Below are 17,347 nucleotides of genomic sequence, written 5' to 3'. Positions count from 1 at the left end.
TTTTATTCATCCATCCACTCACTCTTACGAAACATTCACGTTCCTTTACCTACCTCTCCGTGTCACCGTGTCCCTACCCGTGGTGTGTGTGTGTGTGTGTGTGTGTGTGTGTGTGTGTGTGTGTGTGTGTGTGTGTGTGTGTGTGTGTGTGTGTGTGTGTGTGTGTGTGTGTGTGTGTGTGTGTGTGTGTGTGTGTGTGTGTGTGTGTGGCAGACATGAGGTCCCATCATCGTGGACTGACTGACTGACCTGGACTTCCTCACTCAAAGCATTCCACGACATTCCAGTGACTCGTGGAACTGGTGCGGAGGGAAGAGACAAAGAGGTAATAGGAAGAGAGAGAGAGAGAGAGAGAGAGAGAGAGAGAGAGAGAGAGAGAGAGAGAGAGAGAGAGAGAGAGAGAGAGAGAGAGAGAGAGAGAGAATGACACCATGTAGAATTCCTCAATTTGGAGGTGGTGTGGTGGTGGGGCTCCAGTGACTAATCTTTTTTTTGTGTGTGTGTGTGTGTGTGTGTGTGTGTGTGCGTATGCGTGTGTTTTCTAGAGTTCTGGGTCACAAAATAGTCACGCGAAGAACAACGAAGCCAAAACTTACAATGTACCGAGACACAGTTTTATAGTGGAGCTTTAGTGTAAGATGTCAATGTTAAGTAATATTTCCCGAGCAAAAATACATGAAATGAAAATTATATTAATAATGATTATACTATTTTTCTTTCTGCATGTGTGTTTGTATACGTGCTCTCTCTCTCTCTCTCTCTCTCTCTCTCTCTCTCTCTCTCTCTCTCTCTCTCTCTCTCTCCTCTCTCTCTCTCTCTCTCTCTCAACCCATTCTAAGCCTCAACTTAAAGACTTATGACTTATGACTTATGACAAATCAATACACAAAGAAAAAATAAATAAATAAATAAAACTCACAAGTACTCCCCTGAACTCACAAACTTTCGCATTACACCGGAAGAAAACGCACTGAATGCACCAACGTGAGAAAAAAAAAAAAAAAAAAAAAAAAGAAAAACAACTTCACTTTGTACCTTTCCTCTCAGTGAATATTACACAAAAAGAATACACAAAACAAAACATTCATTCCTTCTTTCCTTTGGTCATTTTCTATTCACAACAGAGGCTTAGGTAGGGCGGGGTGGGCAGAGCTGGGCAGAGCTGGGCTGGGTGGAGTTGAATGAGTCGTTACTACATAAACCTTTCCCCTTTAAATCCTATGTTAGTTTCACTGGATATTTGTGATCCGTTTTCATAACCACGTATAAGAGTAACTCTGAATACACTTGTTGAGGCCAGACGGTTTCCTCTCGCTGGGAAGATGCTGACCCACATCACAGACAAAGAGATGAGATGACGGGGCGGGAAGGAGGAGAGGGGTGGAAAGTAGGGAGGGGAGGAGGAGAGAAGTGGAGGGAAGGCAGGGAGGGGAGGAGCATGAGGGAAAGTGGGGATGGGAAGGGGAACTGGGAGAGGAAAGGAGGAAGGAGCGAGGGGGAGGAGGAGGAAAGGGAGAGGGAAAAATGGAAGGGCAAGGAGAAAGGGAATGTGAGGAGGGGAGATAAGGAGGGTGAAGGTGGGAAGAGAAGAAGAGGGAGGAAAAGTGGGAATAGGAGTGGAAGAGATAGACAAGAAGCACAATATAAAGAGGAAATAATACACACATTTGAAGGAATACAGAAAAGAAAATATGGATGAAGAAAGGTGATGAAAATGGTAATAATGAACAGAGAAATGAAAGAAGAAACGCGAGGTAAAGTGAATGGAAGTGAAGAAAAGTGATAAAGATGGTAATGGAGAGGGAAATGATTAATAAAAAAAAGCAACAGGTGCCATTAGAAGGAAGATACGGAGTGGACCAATTAGAAGGTAAGATGAAGGTAAGGCTGGAACATAAACAAGGTGGCGGAGAAAGAAAACGGGAAACTACGGTCATAACGAGGGTGACTAAAAAAAATACTGAAACAACTTTTTTTTCTCTCTCTCTTTTTCTTTAGTTCCCTCACCTTTACACGAGCTGCACTTTTCTCTTCTTTTGTTTTTATCTCCTCGTCTCTTTCTTCCTTAATCAGCATCTTCATTACTGGAAAATGGATCAAAATAGAAGAAAAAAAAAACTGATGTCGACGAAGGAAGTAAAGATAATTAAGGAAAAATGAAGTAAGAGCAGAAAATAAACCTACAATTGTGTTGAAAGAAAAAAAAGGGAAGAAAAAAGTAGAGCTGAAGAAGAGCAGACGATGGAAATAAAAGATAAATATACAAAAAAGTTATAGAGCGCAAAAGACGAAAACAAAAGAAAAAAAAAAGAAAGAAAGGAAAGAAAAGAGAGAAGAAAACACAAAACAATCACCTTCTCCTATTCTCCCCCAGTCCTTCCCCTCACTCCTTTCCGCGACCACTCCTCCACCTCTCCATTTCCTGACACCTCCCTTGCTTCCCCCTTCCTCCCTCCCTCCACCCACTAGGTAGGCGGCACGAACACAGGAAGCACAACACCAACAACACCCACGCGTGCCATCGAGAGGCGAACACACAGTCGGTTCCAATTCCCAACGTAACACCCGAAGCGATATTGTGATCCAAGTTGCAAATACCAAAGTCAATACCAGTATGTAGCTCGGCGCGCACACGGGTTGCAGTAGCGGCGGGGGCAGGGCGAGCAGCAACAGGAGGGGGAGGAGTAGGAAGGGAGGGGAAGGGAGGATAACAGCATGAGGAAAAATGATAGTATGAATGGTTAGGGTAAAGGGAGAGGGGGGTAAAGGAGGAGGAGGAGCGAGTGTGGGGGCAGTAAGGCTAGATGGATTTTAAGTAACAGGTAAGTGAGTAAGATGAGTAGGAGAATAGGAGGAGGAGGAGGAGGAAGGGTGATGGTGGTGGCGGTGGTGGTGGTCGTGATGGGAGGAGGAGAAGGAGGAGGAGGAGGAGGAGGAAAACGAAGAAAAAGAACAATACTAACACTACCACCACCACCACCACCACCAACAACAACAACAACAACAACAACAACAACAACAACAACAACAACGAACGAACCAACCACCAACCAAGCAACCAACCTAACCAGCCAACCAGCCAACCAACCACGAGAAAATGTAATCAAGACGAGAAGAAAGAGAAACACAAGGAGAGAGAGAGAGAGAGAGAGAGAGAGAGAGAGAGAGAGAGAGAGAGAGAGAGAGAGAGAGGCAGCGGGCGGTCGGGCGAGCGGCAGGAGGAGGATCAAGTCTCGCCTCTACCATATATTGAGTTCCTATTGTTACTTGCGGAACAAAGGGGGCCGTGACGTGGTCCGCTCGTCTTTAAGTTAGCAGCCCGTAGCAGTCTTCCATGTGGGTCCCGCTCACTCCACTCATAAAATTTCCCCTTCGGCTGAGCGGTGAGTTCTTGGAGAAGGCGAAGGGAGAGAGGACGGGAAGAGAGAGCAGGATGAGGAAGAGGGGAAGGGTAAGGAAGGTCAGGTGAGGGAGAGGGAGAGGAGGATAAAGGAAAGGAAGGTTGGAAGGAGAGGGGAAACACTCCACAAAAGAACCAATATGAGAGAGTAATGTTGGCTCAGAGACGCGACCTTGTAATGATGTGGTGGTGGTGACTGGTGGTGGTGACTCTGTGGTAGTGGTGACTAGTGGTGGGAGTGTTGAGTGTTGATGATTTGGTGATGATTTGGTGGTAGTGACGATTGGTGGTAGTGATGAGTGGTGGAAGTGGTGATGACTGGTGGTGACTTGTGATGGTGGTGGTGACTGGTGTTGGTAATGAATTGAAGTGGTGATGACTGGTGGTGGTGATAACTGGTAATGGTAACTTAACGGTGGTGATGACTGGTGATAGTTATGATTTCGTGGTGACAATGACTTAGTGGTAATGGTTTAGTGGATGAAAGGTGGCGGCGAGTTACTGGTGGCGTGTGATAACTGAGGGAAGTAGAAATGGAGATGAATTAGTGATGACAACAGATGTGATGACAAACTGCTGATGGCACTCATGAATAATGCTTACAAGTGATGTGTGATGACTATGCATTATGAGACGCTGCTGGTGACGTAACAGTGAATACAAAAAGCCACAATAATGATAGTGACGGTGGTGGTGGTGGTGGTAGTGAATGCAGGTGAGAATGACTGGCAGTGGTGATATTAACTACGATGCCGACGGTGAAAAAAGGGTGGTGACAGGTATGGCGGCCGTCCCTTGGGTTTTGATAGTGACAAACATCTGGTGACTAGAGTGGTGGTGACTGAAGTGGAATTTAGAGCCGCTAAGTGTGATGTGTTTATGATGCCGCAGTGTGTAGTGGAGTGGTGTTAAGTACTATGGTGTGGAGCGGTGTTACTTGTAGTGTGTGTGTGTGTGTGTGTGTGTGTGTGTGTGTGTGTGTGTGTGTGTGTGTGTGTGTGTGTGTGTGTGTGTGTGTGTGTGTGTGTGTGTGTGTGTGTGTGTGTGTGGCACGGGGTGATGGCTGGGCGTGGCATGGTGGTGTGTGCAGTGAATGATGATGATCGAGGGAGCGGCAGCGGGAGGTATACAGGAGCAGGAGGTGTGAAAGGAGTGAGAGAAGTGACGAAATGAAGATGGTGATGATAATGTCCAACGTACCATGATAACGTGTAAAGATAAACTACTCTGACTTACTAAATAAAAAAAAAAAAGAAAAAAAGATGGGAATTGAAAAAGCGAGAAAACTAGACTGACTACACACACACACACACACACACACACAACTTCACCCGCACCCCCCAATCCTCCCTACACACACAACTAGTAAGACACAAAGACGAAAAACACACAACAAAACACAACTACAAAAGCGGAACATATTACCAAGCAGAGGCACCAGGATCTCTGAGGAATAGATAAAAGGGAAGACACACATTTCCTCGAAGGCACCACACATCGGGGATAAAAGCACCGTCACATAACGACTGCTGACCAAACACGGTGATGAGGAAAAAGGGGAAGGCGAGGCGAGGCGAGGCAGGGAGGGAGGCACGCAGGGAAGGAACGAGGCACGAGAAGGAAGGCTGGGGAGAATAATGAGAGGGAGACTGGGAGGGCGTGGGTTGGCCTATACCGAGTAAACAATCTGTAGAGAAGGGGGAAGAGGAGGGAGGAGCACAAGTAAACATAAAGGAAGGACAAACGGCAGAAAATATGTTGATTATTACGAGGTTTGTGATAAGTTACACTATTTAAGTAAGCAAGTACGACTAAGTAGAAGAGGAGGAGGAAGAGGAGGAGGAGGAAAGAAAAAAATTGCCAAATCAGACAGTAATGTGGGTGTGCGCTTACAGGAAAAAGACGAACTGATTATAATCTAAAATCACAAAAGGGAACATTTATTAGACAAAAGAAAAAAAAAAAGAAAAGAAAACAAGATAATAATAACGACAAAAGAACTAACATAACTGGATGTAACGGGTGACAACACAAACTGGGAAAATCTAATACTGCTTTATCTTGAATAAGCAACACAAACAACACGGGTCGCAACTCTTGGATTCCAAGTGGACGTATAATGACTCATATCCTCTTTCCTCATATTAAGTTCCTCTGCTACAGTGGGAAAATATATACACGCGTTTTTTTTTATGATATTACGTAACGAACAGAATTTGACACATGAACTTTAAACGTATGTAATGATCTTCATTACATTCTCACGGAAAAATTGTAGTGAAGGCTTTCTTTTTTTCCCTTATCGTCACCCTGTTTTCCTGTTACTGAATACGTACCCGCCGTCTACACGAGCCTCTCTCTCCCTCCTCCTCCTCCTCCTCCTCCTCCTCCTCCTCCTCCTCCTCCACCAGCACTCCTCTTTCCCACGTTCCAGGTAGCTTCTCTATTCAATTATCGCCAGCCTATCTCCATTCACACGTGTAATGTTATTGTCGCGTGCAGCTCCCGATCGTCTCGCCTATAAAACTGTTTAATATCCTCTACATACATACAGGGATGTGTTACCTTTCCACCTCAAGGGCGAAACAAAATATCTGATACGATGCCTCCCCACAAGTTAATACATTCTGGCTCTGTGATAATTTGTTCGCATGCACTAGTGGTATAAATTGGCGCAACACGTAGTAGATAGCCGTGTTTTCTTTCTTTCGCATGACTTCACCTGCAAAAGTCCAAACGAGTGAGAATTTTTCTAGGAATCGACTCCCACTTAACCACCCTCCCGCCCACCCACCAGCTGTGTTTCTATGTTGTTCAACTCTCTCGCTTGCTTACCCGACTTTCTATGTGGTATTAGTTATACACCTAAAGGTCTTGTACACACACACACACACACACACACACACACACACACACACACACACACACACACACACACACACACACACACACACACAGTAGAGTCTTGAGTCTTCACATCCGCCTTCACTCGCTCCCATCACAACCCCCAACTGCCCTTGCCAGAAGAGAAAATCAGATTCAGGTCTGGCCACAGGTCTCTACCGGCCCCCTACCGCCGACTTATCACCTCGGGGGTCCGGTCGCCTTTACCCCTCTATTGTTGGAGGGAAAAAACGTGGTCGAGGTACCTGGAGTTTGGCCGCGGTCCGTCTCCTGCCTACAGCGTGTCGAAAGGCGCGGTCTAACTTGTGTAATATAGCCAGCCCAGACCGTGTGTGTGTGTGTGTGTGTGTGTGTGTGTGTGTGTGTGTGTGTGTGTGTGTGTGTGTGTGTGTGTGTGTGTGTGTGTGTGTGTGTGTGTGTGTGTAAAGAATTAATCCCGATGATACATATATACAAGTGCACATAATGTACATTTTTTTTTTTTTCGTTTATGTTCGAGTTATGTTCGTTTATGTACGTAGGAGCAATTCATTCCTAAGCGTTGCGGTGCAAGGCAAAAGGTCTGTTCACTATATGTGGGAGAAAAATGTAAAAAAAAGTAGCTAGACGAATTTCTCCGCCAAGCGTTCCTTCTTTTTCATGCTACAATGGGCGAGGAGTCCGAGTGTATCATGCGGAAATGACGTAAACATCTGGCAGTCAGCGAGAGGAGGCTGCAGAGAGAAGCGGCTGTAAGAGGCGTGTTGGCAGCGGGCGTTTGCTCTAACAACAACCCCGGCCTCGTAAACTCGTTGTTTTCCCCCTCCCGCCCTCGGCCCCGAAAGCTCCCTCGGTAGGAACTGGTCCGATAAGTGCCATTGTCGCCGGCAGGTGTTGGCACGGCGCCCCGGCCAGTTTTTTGTCGCCCGAGAGGCAGCGGCGGCGGCATTCAGGGGCTGCCGGCCAGTCAGTCACCGGCCCCACCGACGAACCAGGCGGCTAACGAACCAATTCATCTTTGGCTCAGAGATGCAGCAGCCAGGTAACTAGTTAGTCATCATATTCATCACTGAAAGAACGGATGAGTCGACTTGTCATTGGGTGGATCAGGTAGTGTCCGGCATGTCGCATGTGCCTCGTCCCGCACACTCGGCTGTCAACGGCCCGACAACTGGCTCATAACAGTCACCAGAGCGGCCGTTCACACGCACACTAGCTGACAACTACACCATTAACAGTAAGAGTCGATTTAATGGTGTCTCTCTTCACCAGATAAGCACCAATCTCAGTTTTCAACTTGAAATCATGAGTTTTTCTGGAACATCAAGTTACAAAATGTATTTTACAATTTACAGAAAAATATTGCTGTGTTGCCCTTCCGGCTAATAATACCGGCAGCCAGACGTCCGGATCTGCCGGTAACCCACGTAACAGTGAACAACTGATAAAAATATATCCAGAATCAGCGTTGTAGTGGTCAATTAGCCAACCTGTTCAGCGGGGAGTCGACCAGTGGGGCAACATACCAGACACCCACCACCACCCGCCGCCGACCTCTGCAGCCGCCACCCGCATCCATCACAGGCACGACCCCCATCCGCCCGCCGCCTCGCCGCCACCGCGAGATGCGGGCTTTCCTCATGAATAGTCCCGACACAACCGTCATGAAGGGAATGCACCCGAGCTGCTGTTTTTTCCCCACCTCTTGCCCCGCCAGGAATACACAGTAATTAGATTTTTTTCACTCTTTCCTAGGCAGCTTGTGCCAGCGGCTCGGTATTCAGCGGCTGCAGTCCCGCCTGTCAGCCACGTCGCAACGCGGCCCCGATGGCCGTAATGGCTGGCTTTGTCGACAGAAAAGAGCCGCGTTTTTTACTGATATGAATATGGAAATGTCGACTAATGCACTCGCGCTGAGAGGAATGCGTATCGGACCGACTTGCCAACCACACGAGTGAGATTTAACTTGCGCATGAAGAGCATTATAGGTACACGAGATTTAAAAATTTTACACAACATTTTAAGAGAGTTTTCTGGAGTCACCTTTCTCCAGTGAACCTGCTGGAGCGAGACACCATACGTAATGGAAGGTGGTACTAAGTTATTACACGTTTGAAGAAGGAGCGCTGGGTGAAACTGCCGGGTGGAATGGTGGAAAGAGAGCACACGGTTTAAATACAAGAAGGAGGGAGAGTTGGAGGATGGCAGAAGTAAGTACCGGATGGAATGACCAGGGGAAGGGGGTAGCGAGAGGGAGGCGGCGGTACTGCATGCTGGGTGTAAATGGTGCCTGGACGGTGTTAGATGGAGAGAGTGGAGTACTGGGTGGTAAGTGGTGGGTGGGTGAATGAAGAGTACAAGGCAGTGGATACAGAGTAATGAGGGCTGGGAGGCTGGGATCCGCCCCTCTGTATACCTGTCTCTCATCCCCGCCGCTCACCACAGCCCTCACCCTCAGCCTGTCAGTGCGTGGATGCGCCGCTCCTCGCACAGCACACAGCTCATCATGCGCCACTCTGCTGAAATGTTTACCTTCAGAAATTGTACGTTCAAAATTTTCAGCTTAATAAATATTGCCAAACAAGTTTTTTTACACTTAGTAAATATTAGCAAACATGGTCTTTTACACTTAATAAGTATTACGAGGCAAGATTTTTACTCAGTAAATATTAGCAAACAAGGTCTTTTTACATTTACGAAGTATTACCAGAGAAGATTTTTTACACGCAATAAATATCAACAAATTCTTTATACTAAATAAATATTAGCAAACAAGATTTTTTACATTCAATAAATATTAACAAAAGATTTTTTACACTCAACAAATATTAACAAACATTTTTTACTCAATAAATAAAAGTAAACAAGATATTTTATCAGTACAAATAATGCACCAGTATGAAAGGTTGCAGTATACACATGAACAATGAATTTCAACACACACACACACACACACACACACACAAACGCCTCAGGGAGACTATGCGCCGCCACTGCCACTCACGCAATGCTAAACTCGCCTTACCGCAGCGGTCACTACAGCTAATTAATGTACATGAAGCCATTCTATGAAGCGTCCCTTGAGCAATCCAAGTGTTCCTAATGTCCCACACAAGTCAAGCCTCCTCCCCCACATCTCCAGCAAGCCAGACGCTGTTAGTTCATCAAACAACCCAGACTTGTGATTCCCGCTCTCGGTACTTTCACACCACACTCCCCCTTCGTGCACACTTCTCACGATTCGCAACTTATAATTGGAGTTTTAAGCAATCCAGACCTACGAGTTCCCTTTCAGAGTTTCAGAACACACAGTCACTCCGCGACACTCGGGGTGTTTTGCATGACAGGCGTTTTAAAAGTTTCAAAGCACTTCGCACAACTTACTACGCTTCTTACAGCTCGAACATTTCCCGCGTCAAGAGGAGTTTCGAAGAGGGAATTCAATTGATGGCAAGTTGCTGCTTCAGACAACTTAGATCAACAGTACTACGCTTCACGTTTTATGGAGAAAAGACAATGGACCCAGACCCCTCCACCCCACCCACATCCTCTTGTTAATGTGAAATTCCTATGCTTAAAGATTATCCTCCTAGAAATTTACACAAAAAGGTTACTACGTCAAAGCTGGTAGGTTTTCATTTTCTTCCAGCTGACAGTGATGTGCAGCTGCCTCGTGTTGTTCACGCTCATGGCAAGTTCGCGCAGGTCCTCACAGCCGACTAGCGAGTGTTTACCCAAGTCACTACGAAGCCCACTTGTCTGAGCGACGCACCAGAATTACAGCGAGGAAAAAAAAATTGCTTTATATCCCAACCTTTGGAGCACCTTGTAGAGCGAGTGTTTAAAGGCGGCTGAAGTATTCTGAGACTGACGGCAGCAAACCACAAGCTGTGAGTAACTGACGTGATACCATTCTGCTTGAAGGAGAGAAAAAACAGCGGCCGCTTGATATGTAGCACTCCTAGTGAAAGTTTAAGAAAAGAGAGAGAGGAGGAAAAGTCGAGGAATCTAATGAGCATAAGTGCTGATAAAGAAGTCAAGATTGGTATAAGGAAAAACCATCCATTAGAGATACATTGATTAAACTGCTACACCAAAACCACAAAGTTCGTAATAAATGGCCAAAACTAAAGAATGGACAACAAGACAAAATGGAGCTCCTATTTATGACACACCAGAAGAGCAACCAAGAGGCAAAAGAAACCACACAATAAGAGAGTAAAATATGCCTGTATATATTCAACAGCCTTTCCCAGATCCTCTTCATGATCCGATAAAAGCGCCGCCAGGAGGTATGCACGGAAGTATCACACTAAAAGTAAAAATATATGAGGAATTATCATCAGTATTGCTATTTACATTCAACATCCTTTCTTTGAGAACTGTCACATATTACTGCATAAGATACGAATAAGGAAAAGTGTCAAGTCCTGCAGCAGATATGCCACAGGAAGCAACGGCTGCCACCGGACCAGTCAGGGCTGCAGGCGTGGCGTGGCGTGGCATGGTGTGGCGCCCAGTTTTCTTAAGATCAGGTCTGATTTGACTCCGGCGGCAATTCCATGATTATATATATTTGTACGCTCAGCGGCAGGGCTCTGGCAAGGAACTGGCTTTGAGATAAGGGTCCCGACCGCCGAGCCCTGCATTACATCAGTATTCTAGACAGCATGCGCTCGGCGGAGTAAGGGATTGCACTATTGAGTGTCTGGGTCAATTGTAAAGGCAGCGAACCCCGCAACAGATCGGCCACTTACCAAGAGGAACAGTCGACCGTTTATCACGCCCCGCAAACACGCTACAAAATTTCAACTGGACGAGGGAGCAATTTGTACAGAGTCATTCCGGTACGTTTCGAGTCGTTAGGGAAAAAGAAGACTCAGTAGTAGCTAATTCTTTACTGATTTCACTCAGCGAACAAGATTAATCGGACTTACGCCATGTTAAATTCACGTCCGCCGGCACTGAGTAATGCGTTAAACAATCACTCGAAAGAAAGGACGGAAAAGGGTCGTTAGTGGAGACACAAAGGCGGCCCACCCTAACGTTTGTACAGGAGCGCCGCAAAGGAGTCCCGCCGCCCTATCACCATCAGGTAGGGTACTTTGTCTCCCGCACGGCGCCCACAAAGACCCACACCACGCTGCGACGCTTGGCTGCGGAAACCTTCTATTAAAAGGGGCGAGTGTGTGTGTGTGTGTGTGGCAGGTTTGCAGCGGTGTGCACAGCTCACCTCACACGGAGTTCATTTTGGTCAGACTTCACCTACGTTACACCATAATCTCACTCACAGATTACTTTAATCACTACACATCTAAGTCGCGCCTCATTTTTGTTACAGGTCATGTCAGATACAGTCAAGTTCAGTCACATCTCATCTTAGTTACAATTTATTCAGTCACAGTTCACCTCAGTCATACCTCATCACCTGGTTCATCTCAGCGACACCTCTTCTGTCACAGTTCAGGTCCTTTACAACTCATCTCACTCATACATGCCTCACACTTCAGACAAGTTTTCCTTATATGTAGGTACGTCTCACCTGAAGGCACGCATCCCTTCCCTTACACTTACACACCCATATCTCTACACAGCCACACCTTTCTCACTCAGTCACACTTTCCTCTTCAAGTTACTATTCCCATACAATCACACCTACTCCTCACAGCCACACCTATCCACACACCCACATCTCAATACAGCCTGACCTCACTGTAACCACACCACGCCGCAGCCACCTCCCCACACGGCTACATCTCAGACACGGCTTCACCAAAACCACAGGCACCGCACACCCACGTCTCGCGTTACCACAAACCCTCCTCACGCAGCCGCACTAGTCAGGTAGCATGGTCATTTACCTTGTGCTGGTGTGGCCTCCGGGGCGGCGCCGTAAGAGTAACCTGTAATCACAAAAACATTATTGTTAATACCTGGTAAGTACCTTCTCCATAATTCATAACAAAAATAAAGCAGGTTACTTGCCTCCGAGTTTCACTGAATATTTATTTACAGATAATTAGCAAACTCTTTTTTCTTTTTCTTTAAATAGTTAGGGAATAATTAAGATCTTTCATATGCTATTAGTCATTCCATATTAGTTTTAATGGCCTGGAATATAAGGATATATATTATGAATGAGGTTATATTGAGTATTTAATAAAAATACACAAAAATAACATTCATTAAATATCCTTACATGAATTTCTATCCTAGATACCATTAGGGAACTCATACATAATCTGTATAATGGTTTTACATTGTAGTCATTGTGGTTGGTCATTGTTCCATGCATCAATCTCCAACCAAACGATTGTGTTCATTAATACGAAATGTGAAAGTACAGTGTTAAGCCTTTATTCTATCACTATTACGCTCCTTACTCTTCCCTCTCACTGTTCAATACTCCACGCGGTCAAGCCAGTGTTGAGCCTGTTTTTCATTCACCATCGCCATCATCAACATCGTCATCCATGATTCACAGCCGGACAAGAGCCTCCACTGACTGACTCATCAAAGCTTATCTCACTAAACCGTTTCTCGACCGCTCGTCTATCCCACACTACCACAACAAAGCCTTTTCTCTTACCTCTTTGTCTCTCCCCTTGTTATTTCATTACCCAGACCTTAAGAAAATTATTTAAAATGGTCTATCATCCATAAACTCCCAGCATAGATAGGCGCTCACGTTGTCTAGTATTACGCTGTCACACTAAACCACCATAAAAACACTGCTTCGCCTGTCTTATCGTTCCTTCTTCATCACTAAAGTACCATACATTATATACCCTTTGCAACCCTCCCCAAACGTCCTGCTGACCGTAACATACACACACACACACACACACACACACACACACATCGTACAGTATTTAGTTGTTTTTGTATCAGACTAATATTAACATTTCAGTATTATCATTGTTTCATTCGTTACTTATGTCTTGTAAATTCTACATTCCCCCTATCATTCCTCTACATTATTCAGAGCAGATACACGTTCTCTGTTATTGTGGTTCGTCCACCAAACCTGCTCTAAAAACACATCTTCATTCCTCCCTTTCAAAGCTAAATACATGTCCTCTAGAATTCTATTGTTTATTACCAGACCATCCAAAAGACCTACAGTAAAAAACACAGCTTCATCAGTCCTCCTCCTCCTCCTTCTCCTCCTCCTCCTCCTCCTCCTCCTCCTCCACCATGCTAATAAAAACATGGTTGCGGGAGTCAGATTCTCACAAGAGCAGACGGATTTTTCTTGGCCATTTTCCTTCCTCCTCACGCCTTCCAGGGCAGAATGGAATCGCTCCCAGACCAAATTAATGTTCCTTTACGACTCCTCTAAAAGTTCACTTCTTTAAAGACCACCAAGAGTGTAATATTATTTTCTTCCAATCCTTGACTTGCTTTAATACTTTTTTTTACTTAATACGTGATTGTATTTCCTCTCTCTCTCTCTCTCTCTCTCTCTCTCTCTCTCTCTCTCTCTCTCTCTCTCTCTCTCTCTCAAGCAGCAAACATTAATGTATTAATATTTTTCTTCTGTCTACTGTTCTAATCTCTTTATTTTCCCGTTTGCATTAAATATTACTGGATTTGCTGTGTTAAGGTGATGAAATACAAGTGGATCTAGAGAGAGAGAGAGAGAGAGAGAGAGAGAGAGAGAGAGAGAGAGAGAGAGAGAGAGAGAGAGAGAGAGAGAGAGAGAGATTCAAAGATAATATATTCTAAGTGCGGCAATGCAATGTAAACGATATATTCCTCGCTAGATAATACACGTGCGAGGTTCCTCCATCACTCCCAGAACACCCCCTCCCCCCCTGTTCCAAGACGTTAATAATAGACATTACCAAAACACCCTTATATAGTTTAATCATTCTAATCCACGTCCTTCTCAAACAGCTATTCTTACACAAACATTCCACGGGGTGTCTTTCAAATCGCTACTCTAACCACACCAGAACAAGTTTTTAGCCTTCTTACTGAGTTCTGCAGACATTTCTTGCATCAACACCACCACACCACACCCACACCCACACACACACACACACACACACACAGGCGGTCCATATACTTAGTTTCTCTCTCTCTCTCTCTCTCTCTCTCTCTCTCTCTCTCTCTCTCTCTCTCTCTCTCTCTCTCTCTCTCTCTCTCTCTCTCTCTCTCTCTCTCTCTCTCTTTCACACACACACACACACACACACACACACACACACACACACACACACACACACACACACACACACACACACCCATCCACGAATGAAGTTAAATATTGTGTGTTTAAATGTTAATGGATATAAGAAAAAGAAAGGAAGGAGAGGATTTTACCAGCAATATTATAAGACCCGAACCATTTTTCGATTTGCAACGAAATTTAATTCAATTTTTTTTTTTTTCTTTTTAAGGATTCATAAAATTCTTATCTCCTTCTTCATAAAAACATCCATGCTAAATAATTTTCTTCTTTTTTTTTCTTTCTGGAATGTTTAGATTGTTAGGGAAAGTGGTTGGGGAGGATCCTTCGCCTTTACTCTCATCTCTTACTTCAAATGACGACACAGTGCAGCTTGTCACAACATTCTAAGGGCCAACAGGTCTACTGCTGTTCCTTCTTTGTGTTCCTTGTATTGCTCTTTGCTTGTTGATATTCCTTTGTGCTCCTTGGTGTTCCTTCTGTTGCACATTATCAAATTACTGGAGGGAAGTTGCGAGGAGAGCTTCCTGCCGGCACGAGACGAAAAGTTTGAGCTAAAACTCCGCGGCGTCTGAAAAACTTGTACACCAGGCGAAGGAAGTCGTGTGTCACGGTGACCTCTGTGACCTTCCTTCCGGCTGCCAGGAGAAGGACAGCAGGTCACGGTAAGGACGCTCTTAACTCACCCGCCTCAGTCCCACCCGGTCTCATGCATTCCCGCCCCCGAGACCTTAAACATCGCTGCAGCAGAAAACACTCGCTGGGAAACTCGGAGGACTGAGAGGACTGAGCGCCGAGATTAAAGGTGCTCGCGTCCTCTATTGCGACAAGGCCTGATGGGAACTACTTAATTGTGTGTGTGTGTGTGTGTGTGTGTGTGTACATGCGCATACACACACACACAATGATTCAGTCCTCTCTTCGTGTCCGTACGGAAGGAGGACACATGCCCATGAATATAAGGAGTAAGAAATAATGAGGAACGAAGGAGAGAAGCAGGAGCAGAGACAAGGTAAGTATGCAGGTTCATGCTCTCCTGCTTAACCTCCCTTCACTGCCCCCGCCCACCTCCTCTTCCCCACAGAGGTAGAGAGCGTGTGTGGCTGGGAACGTGAGTGTTAAGGGCAATTATGTACATAGATTTCATTAGCCACTTGTGTGTGTGTGTGTGTGTGTGTGTGTGTGTGTGTGTGTGTGTGTGTGTGTGTGTGTGTGTGTGTGTGTGTGTGTGTGTGTGTGTGTGTGTGTGTGTGTGTTGGAAGGTCACACAGCCGACACACTTCGCTATATCCTACACAGGCTGCGGATTGAGGTCATGAATGGTTCCCTCCCGCAGCGCCAGGCAGTCCCACAAGCGTCCCCAGCCTGAACGTGCCGCCGCGCCTTAACTGCACCATAAATGCCACAGTGTCATGCACCACGATGAGGTAAGGGAAAAAAATGAGGCCGAGACGCTGCACACAATTCTAGGTCGCCGCCTCCCGCTGCTGCACGAGAGGCGGAAGCTCCATTACCTTGGGCTTATGGATCCGTTTATTGTGGCGTGGAAAATGACCGAAATGGAAGGAAGGGAAGGTGGAAGGGATGGTGGAAGGGAAGGGAGGAAGGAAGGGAGGACAGGGATGCCACGTGCAGCTTGAAGTGTGTCAGACAGTGCGTGAACAAACAGGTATTGCAACACATCTAGTCTTTCCACCCACACGCCCTCACCTAACATGCACTAACAGAGAACAGTCTACAGTCACGGTCAGCAGTCGAGTAACATAATGCAGCACACTCACCTCCGCTGTGTGCTGTGTTTTTCTCTCAGCATTAAATCCTCTGTTCAGAATCTGTCAACTGTAAGGTTTTGTAAGAAAATTACCAGAGGATCAGAGGACGTGAATGCAGAAGATTACACGACTAACGACCACCATTGTACGTACGATTAGTAAACACACTTCCTCAAAGTAAAAAAAAAAAAAATTAATTCATAAATCGGCGTCAAGAAATGTTGCCTTGAAATTCATATAAACAATGATGCGCGGAGAGCAAATGTGAAGCTTTTTAAAAAATGTTTCCGGTTTTGCTAAAATATTTATATTTTTACAAAGCCATCAAAGCTGATGAGTTATTATGAGAGAAGCGCAGAATCCTTAATTAATGCCACGGCCGTGCAATTATATTCCTGCACGTGTTTTGCAGTTTGTTGGAGAATATTGTATGTTTATAGCTTACCTTACGAAATTATATTAGGTTTGCTTTCCCTGTGTGTGTGTGTGTGTGTGTGTGTGTGTGTGTGTGTGTGTGTGTGTGTGTGTGTGTGTGTGTGTGTGTGTGGTGTGTGTGTGTGTGTGTGTGTGTGTGTGTGTGTGTGTGTGTGTGTGTGTGTGTGTGTGTGTGTGTGTGTGTGTGTGTGTGTGTGTGTGTGTGTGTGTGTGTGTGTTAGAGAGAGAGAGAGAGAGAGAGAGAGAGAGAGAGAGAGAGAGAGAGAGAGAGAGAGAGAGAGAGAGAGAGAGAGAGAGAGAGAGAGAGAGAGAGAGAGAGAGAGAGAGGAGAGAGCACGCATATTTGTTTATTTTATCTTTTTTTCTGGGGGGGGGGGGAGGTATCAAAACGCCTATTTCGGCCTGGATACACGGATCATCAGCCCCACACACACAGACACACACACACACACACACACACACACACACACACACACACACACACACACACACACACACTATCAGGTTCGCATCACAAAAGCAGGGCGTGGCTTCCAGTGGCGGCTCAAGACGACACCCAAACCAGTCTACACGTCTCATGAGCAGCAGCATTCCCTCCCTCGTGCAAACATCTCCCATTAGTCACTGGCACCGGGAAGCTGGCGGTGTTAGTAGAGCAGAGTG

General features: G+C 45.7%; 1 protein-coding gene across 7 annotated transcripts in view; it reads right to left on the bottom strand.

The window, feature by feature from the left end:
* LOC135100010 (uncharacterized) overlaps positions 1-17,347 on the bottom strand; it is a 315,016-nt gene that overhangs the window by 140,262 nt on the left and 157,407 nt on the right. For all 7 annotated transcript variants that reach the window (XR_010268481.1, XM_064002831.1, XM_064002834.1 and 4 more), the window contains exon 3: positions 12,145-12,186. Coding sequence is in view for 6 of the 7 variants with exons in the window: in XM_064002831.1 (XP_063858901.1) it covers positions 12,145-12,186 (42 nt within the window). In the remaining variant the exon portion in view is untranslated. The remainder of the gene's footprint in view (positions 1-12,144; positions 12,187-17,347) is intronic.

Source organism: Scylla paramamosain, chromosome 4 (genome assembly GCF_035594125.1).
Source record: "Scylla paramamosain isolate STU-SP2022 chromosome 4, ASM3559412v1, whole genome shotgun sequence".
Taxonomy (NCBI): domain Eukaryota; kingdom Metazoa; phylum Arthropoda; class Malacostraca; order Decapoda; family Portunidae; genus Scylla; species Scylla paramamosain.
Note: the sequence above shows the minus strand (reverse complement) of the source record. Positions and strands in the feature narration are given on the sequence as shown.